A 23,320-nucleotide genomic window follows, 5' to 3' on the forward strand; every position below is an offset into this window, starting at 1 on the left:
CATTTAAAGCCTTGTAAGTCTCTGTTTTAGAAATCATTAGGAATGGGGATGATTGAGAGAAGGAATAGATGGGTTTAGAACTCAGGATAATAGCAATAGCACGTAGACTTATATAATGCTTCACAGTGCTTTACAGCCGTCTCTAAGCAGTTTACAGAGTAAGCATCTTGCCCCCAACAATCAGAGTTCCTATTTTATTGACCTCAGAGTCTGGTGAGATTTGAACTGCCAAATTGCTGGCAACCGGCAGTCAGCAGAAGTAGCCTTCAGTATTGCATTCTAACCACTGTGCCACCATGGCACTTTTAATCACTTTTAACCTATGAACTCCTGGGGTTCATCAGGAATTTAATGACAATGACAGCCTGTTTATAATTCTTAATTTTTAGCTGCAATGTAACAGCAGATTATTATTATTTATGTCAGTAGCAAAGGATGATAGTTACTTTGCATATATCTAATAGCGGTTGTAGTAGTGTCGTAGTATTGTCATTCAGAACATATTTGAATACTTGAAAGGCTTATTATGTAATATAGTAATGAAGGAGTTGGACTAGGGATGGTGCATCCTGGTTCTGCAAACTTCCTGGTGGCCTTGGGCCAGTCACTATCTCTCAACCCAATCTACCTCACAACACTGTTGTGGAAAAATAGGATGAATGAGTATTATATGGGCTGCCTTGAGGGTCTGTACAACATTAGCAGAGTATAAATCTATTGAATAAATAATTAAATGGTACGAAGAAAACAATAAAATGCCAAGAGATCTTCTTTGATGGGACATTTTTTAAAGCCATTCTTTAGTTCCCTAAGAGAAGGGACACGTGGTTATCTCAAAGTCAGGTTGCAGTGCCTATCTGCCAATAAGTGGATAAATATAAGCGGTAAGTGTGATTTGTCTACAGTGATTTTTTTGTGATATTCTACCAAAGCCTGTGACAGTGACACAAAATGTAACATCACTTTGTTAAGACTACTGTGATTCTTGGTGCTGGCCTGTGTACTGGTGTGTGTGGTAATGACCCAGGAAGACAGGGCAGAAAGTTGCAGACTAGACATCTTCCATGCAAAAGGTATCACAGTCCACACAAGTGGAGGAGGTGTGGGAAGTGTTTCAGAAGGGATCCTCCCTAGATTTCCAGAGAGTAAAAGGAGAGGAGGGCAGAAATGCTTTCGCTCTTGCAAGATTCTGCTCATGTAACCTTACAGTAAAGGTAATCCAAGCTTCCTTGTTGCGCTTCTTGTGTGGACTACCTTGAAAGTTTAACAGCATGGCACAACTGCACTTGCTGCTTCTGATAGGCTTCTCACCACTCCCCTTAAGTCACGGTTGTCAAACTCGCTGTGTCACGTTGCCTCATGTGATGTTTTGCGACCTTTTTCCCCTTCACGGAGGTGGACATGGCCTGTGCGTGATGCATCCGGCCCACGGGCCGCCAGTTTGACACCCCTGCCGTAAGCATTTCAGACAGCTTGCAACTGCTTGACACCCCCATCTCTTATGCACCAAAGCTTGGCAGCAGTGGCTAATTTCTGCAAAGAGCATGGGAACCATCAACTGCATGGCCAGGGTGCTGAGGTAAAGTTAAACAAGGATGATTCTCAAGTGCAGATTTGGACCTAGCATGTAAAAGAGAAAGCATGTAAAAATGGATAAGCAGCAAGTTGCTCAGGATAGTTGTGTCTTTTGTCAAGGTGAAGGAAAATAAACTGCCCAGGAAGGAAAGGATTACCTGGCAAGAACCATGCTGTTTCATTGGGCTGTAATTAGAGGCCCTCTTTATTTTGTAATGCCATAAACACAATAACAAGGAGTTGAAGCAACTTGGCACATAATCATCATCTGCTTCTGGGTCGAGTGTTTTTCCTTTTGATCGTTTCCAGTGCTGCCTCTTGAGAACTTTCCCCTCCCCCGCTTTCACTGAAGCGAAAGAAGCCCAGTCATGTCTCTGTCTCTTGTGATATTATGAAACGCCCTTCGCTGGGAAAAAGGAGTAACTGGAGTGAAATTATATATAACGCTTGGCCCTTGCATGTAAACACTGGAGGAAGAACAACTAGAGCAGCAGGCTCCAAACTGGCTCTGCATCGTGACTCATCTATCCTAATTGGCACCAATGGCCCTGGACACACCAGCATTTCCTGTTCACCATGCCTGGAAATTGTCAGAATTAAGCTTTGCATATAGCTTAGCTCAGCAATTCCCTGGTAATAATAAAGGTGTAGTGCCAAGCAAGCTGTGGTTATTTTCCTCACTTCCTTCCTTCAACAGTTTCATGAAGGTGGTCAGATCAGCATTTTCTCTAGAGAGGGGGAGACACTTAACATGTAGCTATTTATTTGGTGTCCATGTAGTCTGTGCCATTGCAAGTTTCATAACTTTCACAGTGCTTCTTAAAGCATTATGTGCATTTAGAATGAATGGCTTTATGTTAGAGAAGTTAGGCTTTGGGGGTTGTTAATTTAATATGACTTTGTTTGTTACGATTTTTTTATTGGACGGTTAGGGTGTTATTGCTACTCACATTTTCTTTTGCTTATGGGAATACTGTTATTCCAGCAACATAGCTATTACTTTTAGTTATTCTGGATGCAGCTCTAAAAACTGACCTGCTGTTGAGCCATAGGGAAACTGCAGAGCCATTGTTGCAGTCCCCCTACTATGCCATTGGAATGGAAGCCATGCCATTTCCGCATCCCAAGATGCAAGGTTGGGCAACTGAAGAACTGCTTCTTTTCCCTAGGTCGCCATAAGCGCCTTCTGCAGGTCCAGGCTCAGTCCAAACGGAACCCACACTACCAGACATTGGAGCGAGATCTCATTGAGTTTCAGGAGCAGCAGCTCTTTGAGCTATTCGTTGTGGTATCTCTGCAAAAGAAACCATCAGAGGCAACATATACTCCACAGGTTATACAACAGTTTCCATGTAAGGTTGGTGTCTGTTTACTTTTATCTATGCTCCACAAAATTAAATTTAGGTGCTTTTGGTTGGTCAGGTGGAATGGAACCTTCACTCCTGCTAAAATTGAACACTAACTACTGACAGAGCAAACACAAGATAAGCACTGTGCCTTTGCTGAGATGTGCTTTCACTGATTCAGAGTCTGTTTCTGGATACTCAAAATGCCATGTTGCAGGAAAATATGTTACGGATTTAGCTGTTCATGGATTCCCAATGAGAGGTCCCTCAATCTTTCTTGATTCAGACTCTAAGAAATAAGTAAATTAGTGCTCTGTCTGCCTTGACTGTGTATAAGTATAGATCAATGTTTCCCAACCTGGCCAACTTCCAGATCTGTAGATTTCAATTCCCATGACTATTGCTCTGAACTGTGGGAAGTGAAATCTGAACATCTGGAATCTGGGAAGCACAGGTTTAGGTGAGGTAGAATATTTATGGTTGAGTTTTTGTCCGCAGCAGTATTATCTGTGCTACAATCAGCAGAAAAGCAACATACTGTCTTATGCATTAACCATATTTCATTGCATGTTTTCACCATCTGCTCTGTATGATCTCAACCTCATGCAAAAGAGTATGATTTCATAGAATAGTTTTCCAGGGCTTACAGTGTACTGTGGAGGTGCACAGTTTTTTCTGAGCCTAAGTGGTGACTTTGTCCTTCGAATAGGATGCTAGGAGCTAGATTCCAAAGAGTAATGATTAGCCTTGGAAAAAAAACCCTTTATTTACATTTTAAATTATCTGAATCCATATAGAGTTAACTTGATAATTCTCTGGGGATACAAGTAATTATCTCTTACATTCAGAATTATAATTTGGTAACAATTTCTGGGGGCATCATTCTAAAATCCGACAACAATTAAAGGTCTTGGAAAGATTTAAACCTTCTACGTGCACATTTGCATCCTTGGATGTATATTTGGAATCCAGTGAATTGGGGGAAGAAGTTTGAGGCAGCAATTATTTGGAAAAAAGGGAACAATGGGATGAGGACAGAATTTCCTGTATTTGTTTCCTCTTCTCCAACCACCATTTCTTTTGAAAAAATACATATGTTACACCAGTGAGGTTTGGGGGCAGGGAGGACTCATCTGCAGATTCTGAAAATGATTTGCACCTTGGTTTATTGGGGGAAAACATATATTACTTTCTTGTGACGTATGGCTAGTATTAGACTCAGATGAGGAATGAAAGACAACTGAACCACAGTAATTCCAAAATTGTGCTGATTTAATACAAACCACTACTGATACCAAAACAGCACTGGCCTACATTGCTTAGAAATGTAGTGAGTAATGATTCACAAGGTCACATGGTTGTTGCACTCTTTATGTCACTGTTGACAAAATGCATGATGGCATTTTGTCAGTCCATTTGTCTTCTTCTGCCTAGGAAATGTTTTTGGAGTTTGTTAACAAGATTTGCACAGAAGGGTCTTTCAGACTGGGATCTAGCAAGAAACTTTAATCTAGTAATTATGGGGCAGTGATTATATAACATGAGCACCGTTATTACAGACTTCCACCAGCTCCCAAAATAATTCTGTTTCCAAACTGTCTGCCAGTCACTTGCTTGAACAGACCATGTAGTGAAGGAAAATGTCCAAAGGAATAATGCTGTAAAACCTAAGGACTTGTAACCCTTTAGAAAGTTCTGCTTAAAAAAACATACACAGTGAAAAGTAGTCTCAAAACTGCTTTTTTCAAAAGGCAACTGGACTATGTTCTTTTTTTCTCCCTTGAGGAAGAAGAAGACGTTTTGCTTCTCATTCAAGAAGCTTCATCAGTTCTGGCTGAAGAGTGGCGATGATGTTGGTAGACGGAATGAAAGGATTAGTTCCTACAGGAGATCCTTCATTCTCCTCCCCCACACCATCCCAGCCAAGGACAGATGAAAAAAACACCTTTGAGACAACCACGACCTGGATGACTGACTGAGAATCTCCATAGACATTTGCTGTGAAAAGTAGCTCATTGAGAACTAGAAATGAATAGTCAGGAGACAAAATGTTGAGACTTGATATTGTTCAGGAATCAGAATGTATTAATAGTTATATTTGGAACGTTGACAATGAATTGTGAATACATTCACAAAATGACTGCCTTAGATGGTTGTCCATTCATAAAATGATAGTCTCATTAGATCTGGCACATCAGAAAAACTTCTCAACTGAATTGCAACAGCTGCCATTCCCCCTCCCCCTCAATAAATGCATATAGTGCCTGTGTGATGAACAGAAACCTTTTTCAAAATAAATTCTAGAGGCAGATAGTTTGCCTAGCAGATGGCAGCATTCCATTTTTATTATTTAAATCATATGTTTAATTTAAAAACTTGGTGGGTGTCTTGAAAGATTCTTGGATAAATTGTGGCCCACAGCTTCCAGATACCGTTGAAACATAATCACTGTCTCTGCATCTAATTTAGGTCAATCTGTACAGAGGAAAATATTAGCCTGGTTTTTATTTGTTTGACAGCCTGGCAATTTTCTATTTGCAGTCTGACCATCCTTTTCGTCAATCTAAGGACACTGAAGACAGACTAAAGGTCATTCCCAAATTTTGTTTCCCTGATCCCAAAGATTGGTGTCCAACCTCAGAGACAAAGAGGTGAGTGGTGGTGCCTAATGCCTTATTCATTTTGACCAGAGTTTTGAGGCATATGGGAGAATTACTTACCATTTTTTGGTGATTAATCATATTGTTGGTTTAGTGACTGTACTTTGCAAATCGTATAAACTATTGCAGTATTAAGCACAATTTAATTTAATCTGGTCTCCATTACTTTGCTATATGAACAAAAAATTCCTGATGTTTTCATCAAAATGTTTTAAACCACAGCCTTAAATATAAATTTCCAAAATGTCTGAGTTTCTTCATAAAATTGTATTAGTGTTTATATGCCCCCAAGTGGATGTTTTACCTACCTACCTTCCTTCCTTCCTTCCTTCCTTCCTTCCTTCCTTCCTTCCTTCCTCCCTCCCTCCCTCCCTCCCTCCCTCCCTCCTCTTTGATACTATGATTGTCATGTTTTCCCCTCTGCAGATCAATTTGCTTTATTTTGTTTTGTTTGAATTAAAATTGTTTTATTGAAACGTATTTATTGTTTTAATAAAAGCAAAGTCAAGAACATAAGACAAAGTAAAAGAGATTGGCACTGAATCTGTCCCACAGTCTCTCTTTCAATAAGGAATATTACCTTTCTCTCTTATTCAGTTATAGGGCAGAACTGAAGATACCATGGGCAGCATAAGATACCATGCAATTTAAAATTTAAAAAAACCACCTTCTTGTGCGCTTGTTATTTTCTGGCTTCTAATACAGTGCCATAATGGCCTAGATGTAGCTAGCCCTAGCATTCTCATCATATTTACACTATGGTGAAGTGATCATTTCTAAGCTGCCAATTATGGTTATTTGTGGTAGGGTGGAGAACTTGGGAAGTCAACATATGATAAAATATCTCTTGTAAACTTTCTGGAGCTCTGAAAAAAAATCCGTATACAGAAGTTGATTGGAGAAATATGTTTTATATCCAGTTGTGATATAATAGCTCTTTGTACTCTTGTTTCCTTAATAAAACTAACAATCATTTTTGTGTATGTGTGTTGTTCAGTGAAACCTTTTCCTTTGTGCTGACTGGTGAGGATGGCAGCCGCTGGTTTGGATATTGCAAAAGGCTCTTGGTAAGTAAACCCCTATATTAATAAGAATAAGAATATTGACACCCCTACCCGCCAGTGAGGCACGACCTGAAATGATTATGGGTTTTGTATGCTCTGAGGAAGATGAGAGCTATGCCAGAGGTTCAACCATACTGTACACAGAGAAGCCAGATAAAGAATGTCTCTCCCATAATATGGTGAGATATAAATTACAAAAACACATATCATTTTGGTCATTGCCTGAGTCAAAAAGGGCTACTAGGTTCCTGGACATCTGGTGAAAAATGGACTATAGGACTCAGGACTGTTGGCCAGTAGTTACAGACCTACTGGAAGAAAAGATGTTTACCCATTACAAATAAACAGATATATTTGTAGAATATAAGAAATAATGATCTGTTATTACAGATCAAGTCCAGCAAGAACTAATGCCCAGATCCAGAATCAGAAACAACAGAACAGAGGCTAGCAGATCAATGTTGATTTATAATACAAAATAAAGTATTCAAAGAAACAGAATTGGTGGGACCATAAAATAGATAAAGCAATAGAAAATGAAGAAGCTAAAGTGCTCTGGGACTTAAGAATTCAAACAGACAGGCACCTGCCACATAACATCCCAGACTTAACAATTGTCGATAAGAAAGACTGCACAGTGGATGTGGCAATACCTGGAGATAGCAGAATAGAAGAGAAAAAACTGGAAAAGATAACAAAATATAAAGAATGCAAATAGAAATAGACCGATGATGGCAAAAGCAAGCAAAGGTAGTACCAATAGTAATAGGTACCTTGGGTACAATTCCAAAACAACTGGAGCATCCCTTGAACACCATCGACAATAAAAAAAAAATCACCATTACTCAATTACAAAAGGAGTTTTCCTCAAAACAGCTGGTACAATATCTTTAACACCATCAAACATAGGGAAATAAACATGGCAAATATAGTATGAACATCTGTTTGACTATGCAACAAACCATAATAATAATAATTGTAATAATTATAATAAGCCATCTGACTCCCAGCAATTCTGTAGTGTAAAAACTGAATGAAAGTATTTGTCAAGTGTTGCCTTTGGAGTGAATGTAGATATCCTGCTGTTCCAAAATTTTGCAGTGGAGCAACATCAAAATCCGCCAACATTTGTCTTTTCCACAGTCAAAAATTTCTGAATGGAATCAGAAGAAAAATCACTCTAATGGAAATTGAATACAACCAGTGGTAGTTGTTATTTGACAAAGAGCTTATATTGAGGAAAAATACATTTTGAAAATCTGTAATGCAGGACCTTACACATCAGAAAAAGTCAAGCATCTATGGAAGGTGCTAGTCTGTGGACTTGTTATATTAGCTGATATTGTGAATTTTGTATTATTTTTTAAAAAAGAGAATAGAACAGAATACTTTATTGTTCCAGAGTGATTAGATACACAAGGAATTTGTCTCTGGTGCAGAAGCTCTTGGTGTACATGCAAACTACAGATTAATAATCATCATAGTAACAATACTAATGAAAGGGTGGAGTAAAGAAGATAATAAGAAGGATAAGTGATAATACTACAGCCATACATAGACATTAGAGAGAACTGTGAGAATTAGAAGTTCAGCACTTTACTGGCGTGAGGGTTAAAACTGTCCCTGAGTCTAGTTTTGGCCTGCAATGTAGTGCCATCCTGAGGGGAGGAGTTGAAACAGTTTATGTCCAGGATGTGAGGGGTCTTGCAAATATCTTGTCAGCCCTCCTTCTCTGACCCCTTGCAATATACAGATCTTTATGAAAGGCAGGCTGGTTGCAGTTGTTCCTTCTGCAGTCTTAACTATCCGTTGGAGTTTGTACCTGGAGGAATCTGGATCCAGATGGGTTCTTGCTAAGGATGATAATAAAACAGAAATGTTCAGCAATTTGTATTTATCTCCATTGTGCAGGAGCTGGTAATCAGCAATTATTTGTAAGCAGTCTTGTTAATAGATAGTGTGCAATGTGCTCTGATGCTTTAGTACCATAGATAAATGAGCCAAACTTAGACGAAAAGACATAAATAGCAAAGGGTCATGAAAACAGTTAATGAGACTGGTGTGTCAAGTAGAAAAAAGAAGGTAGGGAAAGCCTCCCTGGGAGACTTGAGTAACTCTTCCTTTCTATTGCCTTTTAGCCAGAAGGAAAAGGAAAGCGGCTACCTGAAGTGTACTGCATGGTTAGCCGTCTAGGCTGCTTCAACCTTTTTTCTAAGGTGAGAAAGTTTGCATTCATATTGCTGCTTGCTTTGCAACAGCAAATATCTATGGGAATTGCACTTCTTTTTTGTACAAAACTGGTTGCGCAGAAAAGGCATGGCAACCATTTCTCTGCAGAGGATTCAATGTTCTTGCAAGTAATCTTCCCCGGGCGCAGGATGTGAATAGAGTCCAAGTCTGGAAGTGATATAATTACCCACTAAGTTCTGTTCTGGTATGCTCCTTTCTATTTCTGCCCATTGAAGCTACGAAGAGGAAGGACAGCTTTATAACTCGTTTTTGCCAGATGCCTGAATTGATTACTTGAAGAAGAAAGAAATACATTGCCTACTTCAAGGCTGTCCTAGAGCCAAGCAACCTAGGCTGTTGCTTAGGACACCAAATTTTAGGGGGCACCAACGTTGAAAAGAACCCCAAAATACTGTGCAGAACCTGAGTATAAAATCTGATGTTTTTTCTTTGATGGTTTAGATCTTTTTTTGGGGGGGGGGGGTACATTTTTCAAAAAAGATTTACAAAATCAGAATGGTAGTTTACTGCACGCTAACCAAATGTTGCAAGACACAAAAAAGAAATTACAGCTATGGACCTCAGGAAGCTGATATACCCCTGAAGTAAGACAAAAGTCTGATGATAGTCCTTGGCTTACAACAATTCGTTTAGTGACCGTTCAAAGTTTCAACAGCACTGAAAAAAGTGACTTATGACCATTTTTCACACTTTTGACTGCTGCATATCTCCATGGTCACATGATCAAAATTCAGACGCTTGGCAGCTGATTCATATTTATGACAGTTGAAGTGTCCCAAAGTCATGTAATCCCCTTTGCGACCTTCTGACAAGCAAAATCAATGGCTTTGGGTCTGAGGCTGACAATTGTAAGTGTAAAGTTGAAAAACTCAAAAGAAAAATAAAACAAGAAGTCACTTTTCTGAAATTCCAAACAAATTCAGAAGATGAGCCAAACCTTAGGGAATGCCAGAATGTGGCTTTGCCAAGGCTGTTGTAATGCTTTGGTGCTAAGATAAATTGTGTCCTGCTGCTGAATTTAATGCTTGTGTATCAAAAATTCATAGTGTCCAAGGTCCACCAAAATGCTGAGGAGACATTCTGAAAATAGTGGACATGACTTAAAATTAAAAGAATAATGAACAGAAAAGAGAAAAATTGAAGGCTACCCGGGAAACTCTTAAGGGCCTGGACTACCCTTTTTCAGGATTAATAATCTGAAAAATTGGTTTCCATGAAGGTTTGAAAAGCAAAATATTTTGCAAACTATAAATGTTCACATTGAGAGCCCATTTGATGCAGTGGTTAAAGGCATCAGCCTAGAAGCCAGGAGACTATGAGTCCAGACCTGCCAGCTGAATGACGTTGGACCAGTCACTACCAGTATCTCTCGCTCCTAGGAAGAAAGTATTGGCTAGCCACTTCCAAAAATGTTGCTAAACAACCTGCACTGACTTGAAGGCGCAATGCACATGTGCGCGCACACAATTATTATTTCAGTCCTCTTTCCACTGCCTTAAAAAGAACCAGACAGGTAACAGCAAATTCTTTTTATGCAGATATTAGACGAAGTGGAAAAGAGGCGTGAGATGTCCCCTGCCCTAGTTCACCCATTCATGCGCAGTGTGATGGAAGCACCGTTCCCTGCTCCTGGGCGTACCATCACTGTGAAGAGCTTCCTGCCTGGAGCTGGCAATGAGGTAAAAGCTAAGACATAATTGTCATCCAACGAAGGCTCCCGCAGTTGTGGTGATCTAATAGTCTTATTTTATCATCCAGTAGAAGTAATTAATTCCATTACTTCTACTCCCATAGAAGTAATGGAATCAATTTGACTAAAGCAATCTGAAGGCTTTCGATCTTTATACTGGATTCTATTTGTCTGGTTTGTGTATCTCTTCCAGCCATCCACCAAAGCAAATACAATAAAATAATGCATTTCTCATCCATGGTTCTTTTTCATTTATTTGCTTTTAGGTGATTGAGCTTTGCCGTCCACTGGATTCCCGGTTAGAACACGTTGATTTTGAATGTCTCTTAAAATGCCTCAGCATCTCTCATTTGATCCAAGTTTGTGCTTCTCTTCTGCTAGAAAGAAGGGTGATCTTTGTTGCTGACAATCTAAGGTGACTCTTGCATGGTAGTGTAAACATGTAATTTTTGTTATGCAATGTATGTATAGGCTGGACAAAAGATGTACAGGCAAACAATCTTCAGCCCAAAAGCAGGCTAATAATTTTCATTTGACTGGGAAGAGCGTACATAGAAAGGTATCTATTTTTCAAGAGGAAAAAATTGTCAATCTATCCTAACATGTATTTGGATAGAATATTTAGTGCCCATGGAGACAGAATTAAATGCTCTTCTGGGAATCTAGTATAGACTTCACTTTTGGGAGAAGGGGATAGAACTGCCTTTCAGGAACTGTTATATTCCCTCATGCTGGTGACACCTATGTGACTGCTCTTCTATTTAAAATAGTTTGCCTTGGGAGTACCAGCATGATTAGGAGAATTCCAGACCTCGTGAGTGTGCTGCCTTGTATCTTTCAAAACATTTTTAATGTGGAACAACATTCAACTTTGCACTTCACTTGTTTTGAATGAGCCATTTCTAGTTCTTTTTCTTATGTAGAACCACTTCATACATTACTTTTTAGCTTCTTCATAGAACCATCTCTTGAGGGGTTCAGACACTGTTTTATTTACTGATACAATTTTCATTTCATGTTCTTTCCATATAGTACCTTGTCCAAATGTGGTCATGCTGTGGTTGCAACCCTCTACCCATTTACCTGGCAACACACTTACATCCCTGTCCTGCCAGCCTCCATGATAGATATTGTTTGTTCACCTACTCCTTTTCTCATTGGCATCCTCTCCTGCTCCTTAACACATCTTCAGGATCTGCCTATAGAAGAGGTGAGATCAGTGAAACCAGAATGCAGAGCATTCTTACTATGCTATACAGCTGCTAAAGCCTATGGTAATGACTGTATAACTTGCTTTCTTTTAAAAACGTCTTTGAGGTAGAAGACACATTGATATTGTGCTGTTTTGTCTTTTTAAATATGAGACTGGTAGTTATCCAAAGGCTACTCCCATAGCTAATTAAAGCAGAATTCTAAAAGACTTGCTTTCTCTGTTGAGTGTTCAGGTAGCTGTATCCGACCAGTTATTAAGCCTGCAAGAGCTTTCCCTTTTTTCTTCAGTGGGACTGAATTTAAATTAAATTATTATGAAATAGTAAACTTGCTGCATTCCAAATTATTAATAGTTAATGAGAACTGCAGAAATTTAATACAAAAGAGAAGCCCCATGGTCAGCTCTTAACATTTCATGCAATTGAAAAGGGGGCAAGGGGTTGCTTGAAGCAATTGAAGATTTACATTAATTGTATGACTCTTCCTTTTCTTAGGTACTGATCGTTGATTTGTGTGCTGATAAATTTCTGCAAAAGGTGAATAAAATAATAATCTCTGCTTTGCCATAGGAAATAACAGCACCAAGCTGCTGTGACAGTATTTGGCTCAGCACCCCCCACAAGCTAAGAATCATCTGACTTGGTTAATATTTGGATGAGAAACTGCTAAGAGCTACATGTTACACTGGAAAATTAGATGGGGGGAAGGGATCCCAGAAGAAGGAAATGGCAAATCTCTGTTGTCAAGAAAACTGTATAGATGTATACATACAGTCCTTAGGAGTTGAGCTCAGCTCCAAGGAAGTCTTCACATTTTATCACTATTTCTACGTTACAGAAAGCAAATGTATTGTAGTTTGAATTATAAGAAAAGTTTAACTAAAGCAAGCTGGATAGGTTCTGTCCTGAACTTATTTTTAAATATGTTAGTTTAGAATACAGTTGAGAACAATTACAGTACATCCTGTTTTGATTGATGTAAAACCACCATGCAGATCTTCTAGGTTTCAGCTACTGGTGGTAGGGGTGGGTGGCGGTATATAAAATCATTCCCACAACAGTAAAATGTATGAACATGTCATTATGATAAATGCCAGGCTTAGCTTTATATTTTTATTTTAACTTATATAACAATAGAAGAGCTGGATTAGAATCGTAACAAGTGTAAATTAATTTAAACTTTTCCACTCACATCATACTGTTGTCAACTCCAACCCCATGCTGCAATATGCTACCAATACTATAAATAACAAGGTTCATTCCAAAAGTGCCTTTTCAAAAGGCAACTGGACTTTATTTTGAAGGCACAGAAAGGAAAGTTCATCCTTCTTTCCGTGACTTGTTTCATCAGCTGCTGTTTAAAAATAATCATATCATACAGAAAGCCAAATCACACATGCTGTGTATCATAGAAGATGGCACTTAGGAAAACCTCCAATGGACTTCTTCTCCTCTACTTCCCTTCATTGTCTAGACACATGTGGGCTTTTTATTTACTTTCAGTTTTTTGTTCCTTAAAATAATCTGTCCTGATGTCGTAGTTGCTGGTGACCATTGTCTGCTGTTGACTAAAGTGCTGCTTTTGCAAATACTAACTGACTAATTGCTCATTGTCTTATTCTGCAAAGCAGAAGTTAAAAAGGTGTTGAGTTGTGTTGTTCTAGCTGATTGTCTGAACCCTTTGTTAATTTTAGCACTAGGGTACTTGCAAAAAATCCCTCCCTATGCAATTTCTAATACAGAAAGTATCAACTTCCATATTTTTATACTGGCAATTTATATTATACACCCTGTTGTAAATCAATTTACATGTGGCTAATTTTGCCTGCACTTTATAATATGTGACCTAAGTGTGCATCTGTACACTGACACTAAAGACATTTCATAAAGTTGTAGGTACTGATGCTTAATACAGCATTTTGTTTAGTTATGAGGACACCAAGTTCACCCCATTATCTTTTCTCTGTCTCCTTCAATATTTTCTTTCAAAGGTTTCAGATGAGGATGAAATTCTACCTCACAAGCTTCAGGCTGCACTTGTACAGATCTTGGAAGAAAGGAATGAAATCTTGTTTCAGGAACGCTGCTACACACAAGGTGACGTTGATTGAAAAGTAATTCTGCCTCTAACCTTGCTTAGACAAATAGATGTATTTCTGCTGTGAGTGAATCCCTGATGGGGTGAAAAATAACAAGAATGAAGTCCGACTAATGTTTATCTCCCGCCCCCCCCAAACACTGTAGCTTTTAAACATATGCTTACATCTTCAATCTGAAAAAAAATGGCCTTACACACTAATAGCTTCTTCTCCATTACTTTATTTCCTGGATTGACTGTGTAATATGGCATTTCTTTCTGCAGGCAATGTGACACTGGACTCTCTAGTATCAGAGGCTTTTGTGCGCTTTTTTGTGGAAATCGTGGGACACTATTCTTTGCACATGCATGTCACTGAGAAAGGAGAGAGAGTATTCCAGCGGGAGCCCTTCCGGAAGTCCCATACATCCCGCAGTGTGCGCCATTTCCTAGATATCTTTATGGAGACACAAATGTTTGCTGGTTTCATCCAGGACCGAGAGCTACGGAAGAGTGGAGTAAAAGGTGAGTTTGTTTGTGTAGAGCAAAATAGTACCAATTCAGGATGACGTTCTCTCTACAGATATCTGCTGCCTTTCTGCTTGGAAGTGGAAGGTACTGATGTCCTCAAAGCATTTGTTATTTTGAATTTTAGTAAGTTTTTAGCCTGGAAACTAAATATTCATTGCTGCCATAAAGCATTGTTGTAGTTAGACATAGGGGTTTTGAATGATTGAATAGTTTAATAAGAACAAATACCTCTTGCTTTTAAAAGATTGTTCTAGTTGCACTAGAAATATCTGTTTTCAAAGCTCTAGCCCTTGCCACAACTTAAAAAGCATCTAGAAGGTAAAGCCATACTTAAACTTGAGCTTGATTCTTGGTACCTCCATTAACATATTCATGTTGATTTTGTGCTAATAAGAGGGAAGTGGATTGCCATTGCCTTCTAGGATTCCTCCCCCTCCCCACCCCCCAATTACCTAGTCTAGTGGACAGTCCTGGGATTTCCTAGGGTTATCCTATCCTACTCCTACCTAGCTTTGACCCTATGTAGCTTTTTTGAAATTAGTCAGGTGTTGCCACATTGCAAAGGTGTAAAATTTAAACATATTCAGAATTAAATGTATATACCTTTAAACGTCTTCATTAGTTTGTTACTGAACAAGAAAAACACTTGCAAGTTCAATGAACAGAGGCAGCTCTTTCCCTTCACTTTTGAAAGGTGTGGGAACTATCGTTGTCCAGATATTGCTGAACTAAAATTCTTTCCAGATGGTGCTTAACAAGCAGCTTTTGGCCCTGTTGCATGGGAGTTGCAGTTCAACATCTGGAGGGTTTCAGGTTGCTATCCTTGACTTACAACAAGGTCAGAATCTGAGAGACAGAACCCATAAGAAATTGTGCCTTTCGTGAGGTCTGTCCTAACTTCAACATTTGCTTTCATAGTTGAGCAAAGGGGTGGGGGGGAAAACATCCTTGTTTTTATTTGAGAAATAATCGTAAAACTCCATCTCCAAACATGGGGAGTGGTGTGCATCTATTCATTAATCCATGCAAATTGTATAATTTGTGAGTGTGCACGCACGCACACGCATGCATATTTCTGTAGTGAGTTGTATGTTGCATATTTCATCCAACTTCGATGCTGGAGAATTGAGAGATTTTCTACCCATGAGTTTCAAACATCCTTTACAAAGCCTTCTGATTTTCTATGTATATTTTTGCTTCTTCAGAGCTCAATTTTTAAAATATAGACATTAAAAAAATGTAGCAAAGACGTCTATTGAAATCTTGCTTTCTTTTTCAAGGCTTGTTTGAAGTTCGTGCCTTGGAATACTTGCAGACCATTCCAGAGTCTGAGCCAAGTGGAATGAACAAAATCCTTCGCAGTCTGGGTGAGTCACCTTCAGATTTGTTCTTGGTTAATCTAGTTGTTTTTGATTCACTCTGACCTTGATAATATTACTTTGATTCCTAAAATGGTACTGACAGCTGGAATGATTTTTATGGTATGACTGTCTAACTTTGTTTAGTTGAGGGTTAGAATCCTTATCTTTAATATCCAAACAGAAATTCAGTAATGTAGATGGGGAAGAACTTTTGCCTCTTACACTTTAACTTTTTCTTCTTATGTTTTAATTGAAACTTACACTTCAGCTGAGCTATGTTATTACTTACCCTTATAGTCTACTTTTCCTCAGGAGATCAAGGCAGTCCATGGCATTGAGCTTGCAACAGTTCTGTGGTAGATTGAGTTAAGAGAGATGACCTAAGTCATCCAGTGAGTTTCTGTGCCTGAGGGTGGACTTGAATTTGGATCTTCCTGATGTCAGTCCAATACTTTAACTTTTTAAGCCACACTAGTCTCTTGATTCCCTTAACTGGCCTCATGTTGCATGCTAATCTATAAGCCACTCATGCTGCTCAGTTTCCAAAATCTTTTAATCAACATTTGTAATCCTTGTTGTGGCTTAGCACAATATATTAACCTCATCTTTGATTTTGAAATCTTAGGTTCCCCAGTGCTCTTTTTGCCACTTACAGTATTAAGAAATTGATTTTGCAATATGATGTAAATGGATCAGTGAACCTTTGTGTTAACTGCTTCTGTTAACAGTTATTCAGTTAACAGTTACATAGTCAGTTACCTGAACTCGTAGGTGGATATTTTTGCCTAGTGAAAATCTAGAGCATTGCACTGGAAGTTAATACTGGGATCTAAACAAATGGAATTTAAAGCAGCTTCTAATAGCCATCCTCCTGGTCAAAGTCTGAGGCAGCCATATTCACCACTAGGCACCACAAGTGGTGAGAAGGCTCAAGCAGGGCAGCTTCACTCCCTCCTTCCTGTTGCTCTTGTCTTATACTTCTGCAAGTCCTTGGCATTTCTCCAACCATCCTTCTATCTCTGTCTTGAGATTTTTTGTTTTTGTTTTGTTTTGCCTCATTTGACTATAATTTGGGCAGCAGTGTTTGTTATTAAAGTAGGTAATTTGTCTGAACTTGCTCCAATTAATGTAATTCTAAAAATTACATGCACAGTATTTAGAATGCTAAGATCAAGGCTGAAAGAGCTGTTCTTGGCATATTGAAATGTAAATTGTAAATTGCAATCGTCATCCCTTCCTCACTATCACTCAAAACAGAATGCTGCAGTTTGTGTGATAAAGAAGCTTAAGATTTCAGGAGATGAAAACCGTTTGGATTCCATCAGGCAAATTTCTTGCATAAAACTTTGTGTTCTGTCTTCTCTTCTCTCAATAAACATTGTATAATTGGGGTGTTGCTATTAAAAGCCTGCTTAACACTCCTGCATCACATTTATAGGGGGATCTGGAGATCCTCAGAAACTGTATTTAACTTTTGAGTGCGTTGGGAGATACTTTTAAAATATTGCATTTCCTCTAACATACCCTGAGTGAAAATTTTCTGTTCTGAAAAATCCAAGTCTAAAATTCTACTGGTCAAAATTAGTCACTGTGAATTCTGACTCAGATAAACAAACCTGTGTGTCTGAGTCAAAATTCTGAGTATTTTATTTGCAATTGTCTTCCACATGGTAATATATCAACCTTTTAATCTCCTGTTGTATTTTAGGTAATAAGATGAAGTTTCTACAAAAGAAGTGAAAAGCCAAATGCAGAATCGCTAAGCTTTATTTTACGATCCTGGCAAGCCATAACAAGATGGCTTTGTCGCTGTGGTCTTCTATTAGATTCTTCAGGTCCCACGTGAAGAACTTCAGCTGGTTGGAAAAATGAGCACCAAATATGAACAGCTTGTTTGATCTCTGTTCTGCTTGGTCTGGTTGGAATATTACTGAGCAAAAAATGAACTCCTGTTTACAGAGATGATTTATAAAGCAGAAATAACAGCAGAAACCATATCCTTATTTATACTGCATGGCTGGAAAAGATTCTTCCTTGTTCCTCGTGTTATTAAAAATATGCTCAAAGCAAAGGCTTCAGCTCAAAGCAATCTCAAGGATTCAGCTGATACCTATTAAAAAGAGGAAGAAACCAGGAAAGAATCAGGATTCCAGCAAAGTGGCTATGACAATATTTCCTTGAATAGATTCTTTGCACAAGAAAGCCTTTCCTAAAGCTGTTTGGAGGTTATAATCACTCCTTGACTCTAACACCATCGCATCACATGTTCTGTTGGCTTGATAATTCATGTTAAGTATTGTTTGGACATATTACTACAGTGTAAAGCTTTCTTTCTCACTTTTGAAAGTAAAAGACTGTTTGCTATGTTAGTCTTAATTGTTGTGAATGTACACACTGTCTAATTACAAGTCCAGCTCATATATGACAGAGGATATACCTCATGCTAAAGTATTGTTTACTTGTCAGGAGAAGACTGTTTTCCCAAATGGAGTATGAATATTTTTCAAAGTCAAGATGTTGACATTGAAATAGACTAATTTGCTGCAGAAAGGGACAGATGATAACTTTCATGCGGTCTCAGTAAAAACTGGAATAACAAATTATTGAAGCATCATTCTACTCTTTCCTCATAGCTGAATATTATCAACAATATGCTTCTTCTTTTAACGTTACATCTGTCAACTGCTTTCAATAAATATTGAATTTTCTTATTAGCCACCCCTGGAGATGCCTAGCATTTGATATAATCTTCTTAGGATTTATTACCTAATTATTGGATTCACATAACACATTAATCAAATATGACAGAAAATCTAGGTTCACGCATTGACCTAAGCCAAAATGCAGTCTGTGTTGTGTGAATCCAGATACTGTGGCTTTTAGACCATGGTCATTGGCTTGTTGTAATGAGTATACTCAGCCAAATATCATTTATGTAATAAATAATGGTTAAATCATGGTTTATTATGATACAGACTTACAGCTATCTCATGATTAGTTACATTCACCTCTGCAGATCTTTTGCACGGTATGTGGCTCCTGTCTAGTAAAATGTTGCCACAGGTTTACAAAAATGAAAGGTTTTAGACTATGTTATGTTGCTTGTGAGCAAAAATGTCCCAAGTGAAAGGGATGTGGTTAAATTGTCCTTTGGAAGAAAACAAGTTTGTTGGTTTGCCTCTTATCAAAAAAAATGCTGCTTTTAATGGGAACTGTTTACTGAGTCTTGTTCCCTTGCAGTATATAAGGTAGATCTGTCTAAGAAGAAGGGAATTCAGTAGCTTCATAGGAAGATAATATCAAAAAACTGGTGAAATTTTATCATGAATTCAAGCTGTACTCAGAGAATATGAACATTGTCCATCTTTGAAACAGAAAGGATAGGCAGAAGTTTGACTTGTTGATTCTCCATGAAGTGTCAGACAATTTATTGAAAGGCTTAGGAAATGTCATTTTTATTTTCATTTGGCCAAATTCAACATCCCACCCAATGTAAGTAAATTCAGAACAGCACTTTTTAGAATCTGGTGACATTTACTTGCAGGTTGATACTCATGTGGTGGTTCAGACTGAGGGTTTTTCTGCAGTCTTCAGCTCCTTATTTCCCAAAATAAATACCCTGAAAATGAAGTAGTTTAAGAAATCTGTTTCTGGATTTCAATCTGTTTCTTTATTATGGTCATAGTGATGATCAGGTATTCTACTTGGACTGTGATTAACATGACCTATGATTAATAATACCTCTTCCGCTTTTACTCTGCCTATGCTGTGAAAATTGGTGCTAGTTGCTTTCCATTCTATTTTGAGGACTGGGAGGAAAAAAAGCAAAAAGATTGTGTTTCTTCCTATCACTGGATCTAAAAAGGAAAACTTGGCAGAACTCTTGTCAGTTTCACCCAGTTAAAACGAAAGAAAACCAAGAAGTGTCAAGCTTTTCATCATCCTTGGCTGAACATGCATCACCACAGTTCCTGTCTCTTAGGCTGGAAGGAAAAACTGCTGAATGTGTTAAAATAAAAAGAGAAAAATGTCCAGCATTTACTATTGCACTACTGGGCTACTGTATAAAAAGATCAAGCTCCATCCTGTCATGGTATGCATGCCAATATAAATGGCCTCTGAGACACTATAAGAATGGAGGGGGGGAAGGCGTATTTGCCACAACAACTGGAACAGAAACTTGTGTAAGATGGAATGAAGTGCAATTGGTGGACCAGACTGTCTTGCTTGTGCCAGAAGAGTGGATGAAATACCACTCTTTATATCAAATGATGGTTGCCTTCCCAGAAGCCTAGAGGTGAACTGAGGCTGATGCTTTCCATTCCTCCACACAAAACACATAACACAAACAATTTATGCAGCCATCTTTGTACTGGAAGGGAAGAAATGTGGATCAGTCCCTGGATGGGGTCAACCTTGTCCTCCACAGCATCTTCTAAATATGTTGGGATTCAGAATTCAATTACTATGATCAATCTTGCAGTCCTATTTATATGGAAGGCAACAATTGGGGAAGATTATACTAGAGTATATCAGAGGCATAATATACATATAACACTTGACACAAGTCCCAAACACAAACAGAATCTGAATTAGTTGCTTTGCTTTGCAGGTTTCAGAATATGGCTTTGGAAAATGTAACACCCTCCCTGTTTCATGAATAGCAGCAATTAAGCATTTCTTTTTGGAGTATATTTCAGCACTTAATCTATGCTCTTATAGTACTCAGAAGAACAGGGAAAATGAGCCATGCCCGCTTTTGAGAAGTAATTGTGTTAATCTAGCCCCAGACTTGTTCTTTAAGACTGGGTACTTCTCAGCAATCAATCATGATTTCCTCATAGCTGAATATTGTTTTGCTCATTCTTAATTTATGCTGTATAGAAGAAACCAAAACTGTATGTACAAAGATCAAATTATCAGAAATCAAAATCTTTTGGGAATAAAGTGTACTATGTTTGTGTTTTGATGAATCTTTGTTTTATCTGTTGGAGTTGTGTGTCTAGTGTCCAGTATACTTCTAATTTTTCTTCAGTTCCTGCTCAACACATAAAACCAGGCGGACACAACAATGGCTTCACTATACGCTGAATGTATATATTTTAAAGTTTTTAATGAGTTTTGATAGCTACAGAATGTGTAGAATGTGACCTATCTCATGAATACTATTGCTTGACAGAAATGCATTAATAGGTAGATAGAAGATAGAATTCTTTATTGGCCAAGTGTGATTCGACACACAAGGAATTGGTGCATATGCTGTCAGTGTACACAAAAAGAAAATTTACATTCGTCAAGAGTCAAGTATCATAAGGTACATCACTGAATAACAGTCATAGGGTACAGTAAGCAATCAAATCCTACTAGGAAACTGTCAATATAAACCGTAAGGTTACAAGTGACAAAGTTACAGTCATACAACAGTCACAAGTGGAAGGGGATGGGTGATAAGATTAATAGCAATAGTAATGCAGACTTTGTAAATAGTTGAACAGTGTTGAGGGAATTATTTGTTTAGCACAGTGATGGCATTCGGGAAAAACTGCCCTGTGTCTTTGTTCTGGTGTGCAGTGTTGCATAGTGTTGTTTTGAGGGTAGGAGTTGAAACAGTTTATGTCCGGGATGTGAGGGGTCTGTAAATATTTTCACAGCCCTCTTTTTTATTTGTGTAGTATACAGGTCTTTGATTGAAGGCAGGTTGGTAGTAATTGTTTTTTCTGCAGTCCTAATTACTCCCTGAAGTCTGTGTCTGTCTTGTTGGGTTGCAGAACCAAACCAGACAGTTATAGAGGTGCAGATGACAGACTCAATAATTCCTCTGTAGAACTGAATCAGCAGCTCCTTGGGCAGTTTGAGCTTTCTGAGTTGGTGCAGAAAGAACATTCTTTGTTGTGCTTTTTTGATGACGTTTTTGATGTTAGGTGTCCATTTTAGGTCTTGTGAAATGATAGAACCTAGAAATTTGAGGGTCTCTACTGTTGGTACTGTGTTGTCTAGTAAGAGGTGGTAGTATGGGAGGGTTTCTCCTAAAGTCTACCACCATTTCTATGGTTTTGAGTGCGTTCAGTTCCAGATTGTTCCAGTTATACTATGAAGCAAGTTGTACAACCTCCCATCTGTATGAGGATTCATAGTTAGAAGTTAGCTGCCTAGCTTCACCTGCTGCTTCCTGTCTATTAGGAAGCTAGTTAGAAATTGCTGTAAATTTATGGACATAATTCAAGATAATTGTAGAGAGCAAGGAAGATCTTGATGGAAATACTGTATGCAGGTGGAGGTAAGGCATTTTCTTTTTAAGACCAGAATGTCCAGATAATATTCAGAAGTGATACAGTAAATTCTCCCATTTACTGAATTATAAGAAGGGAGCTGTGGTGCAGTGTAATTAGACTTGTAAGATACTGCTGTTATAGCCAATCTCAATAAAAGTAGTTTTAGCCTTCCTGGGAGTTTATTTCATGGTCTAGTCTGCCTAACAGTGCTGCCAGTGATTGAAGATAATTCGATTCAGAGCTGACTCTTAGTGACCACATATATATATTTTCTCCAGGAGGATTTGTCTTCAGTTTGGTCTTTTGAGTATTTCAGCAGTGTACCCATTGCTAGTCTACATCCAGTTTGCTACTGCTCTTTTTGATATATTTCCCAGCATCTTGAATAACTTTTTCAAGGCTTCACGATTATTCTACCTTGTCTATGGTATATTTACTGACTGAATGTTTCTTTATTATTGATATTATTCTACAGTAGTAATTATAGTATATACAATAATACTACGAGTTTCTAAATGTGAGGCAGCCTTTTGATTTATAAAACAACCAGGGGGACAACTTGGAGGCTTTTGGCACTTTAATAACTTAAGACATAGAGCAAAACATTCTTACATTATGTAAGACAGAGCAAAACATTCTGAACAACAGTAAAGAGCAAGCATAAATGGAATCCAAAACACGTTAAGCCAATTTAATACCCAATACCTTTGCACCCCCCCCACCCATTTTCTTTTTCAAGCTGGCTGGGGAATCCTGGGTGTTGAAGTCCACATATCTTAAAGTTGCCAAGTTTGAAAAACATTGCTATAGATGACAAGGGAGATGATTATTTTGACATTAGCTCACTAAGGAATGTCTCATTATCTTTTTTTTGGCAGTTGACTTCGTAATGTACTTTTTGCCTACATTTGGGACGAATCCAGGATCAATAGCCCATCCTGGAAATGTGCAAAGTAAGATACGTGCTTTCTCAAACTCCTTACTGAGTCTCATGTTTTTCAGACGTGTTGGACAGCAACTCCCCGAATACATTTTGCCAAGCTACAGTAGTGCGCAAGCGCAGGACCTGAAGTCCAATCATCCGAACAGCATGAGCTAGGGAGGGGCGATCGAGCAGCTCCGTGATGTCCGCCGCGATGCAAAGATACCGATTGGCCGGAGGATTTCCAGGGCCTCCAACCTTGGCAACTTTAAGACTTCAACTCCCAGAATTCTTCAGTCAGCCAAGCTGAGAGTAAACTTCAGGCGGAGGAGCCTAGGCTAAAGTGTACATCCGCGCAGGC

General features: G+C 38.4%; 1 protein-coding gene across 3 annotated transcripts in view; it reads left to right on the top strand.

Annotated features, from left to right (window-relative positions):
* Window positions 1-18,483, top strand: part of DENND2C (DENN domain containing 2C) — a 58,126-nt gene extending 39,643 nt beyond the window's left edge. For all 3 annotated transcript variants that reach the window (XM_087929294.1, XM_087929296.1, XM_087929295.1), the window contains exons 8-19: window positions 2,745-2,932; window positions 5,463-5,572; window positions 6,579-6,648; window positions 8,784-8,861; window positions 10,434-10,574; window positions 10,852-11,000; window positions 11,618-11,795; window positions 12,292-12,333; window positions 13,788-13,893; window positions 14,159-14,398; window positions 15,685-15,771; window positions 17,474-18,483. In XM_087929294.1, coding sequence (XP_087785420.1) covers window positions 2,745-2,932; window positions 5,463-5,572; window positions 6,579-6,648; window positions 8,784-8,861; window positions 10,434-10,574; window positions 10,852-11,000; window positions 11,618-11,795; window positions 12,292-12,333; window positions 13,788-13,893; window positions 14,159-14,398; window positions 15,685-15,771; window positions 17,474-17,505 — 1,421 coding nt within the window. In that variant the 3' untranslated portion in view covers window positions 17,506-18,483. The remainder of the gene's footprint in view (window positions 1-2,744; window positions 2,933-5,462; window positions 5,573-6,578; window positions 6,649-8,783; window positions 8,862-10,433; window positions 10,575-10,851; window positions 11,001-11,617; window positions 11,796-12,291; window positions 12,334-13,787; window positions 13,894-14,158; window positions 14,399-15,684; window positions 15,772-17,473) is intronic.
* Window positions 18,484-23,320: the final 4,837 nt, after the last annotated feature.

The sequence above is a fragment of the Pseudonaja textilis genome, chromosome 3 (genome assembly GCF_049901715.1).
Source record: "Pseudonaja textilis isolate UNSWEBS1 chromosome 3, rPseTex1.2, whole genome shotgun sequence".
Lineage (NCBI taxonomy): Eukaryota > Metazoa > Chordata > Lepidosauria > Squamata > Elapidae > Pseudonaja > Pseudonaja textilis.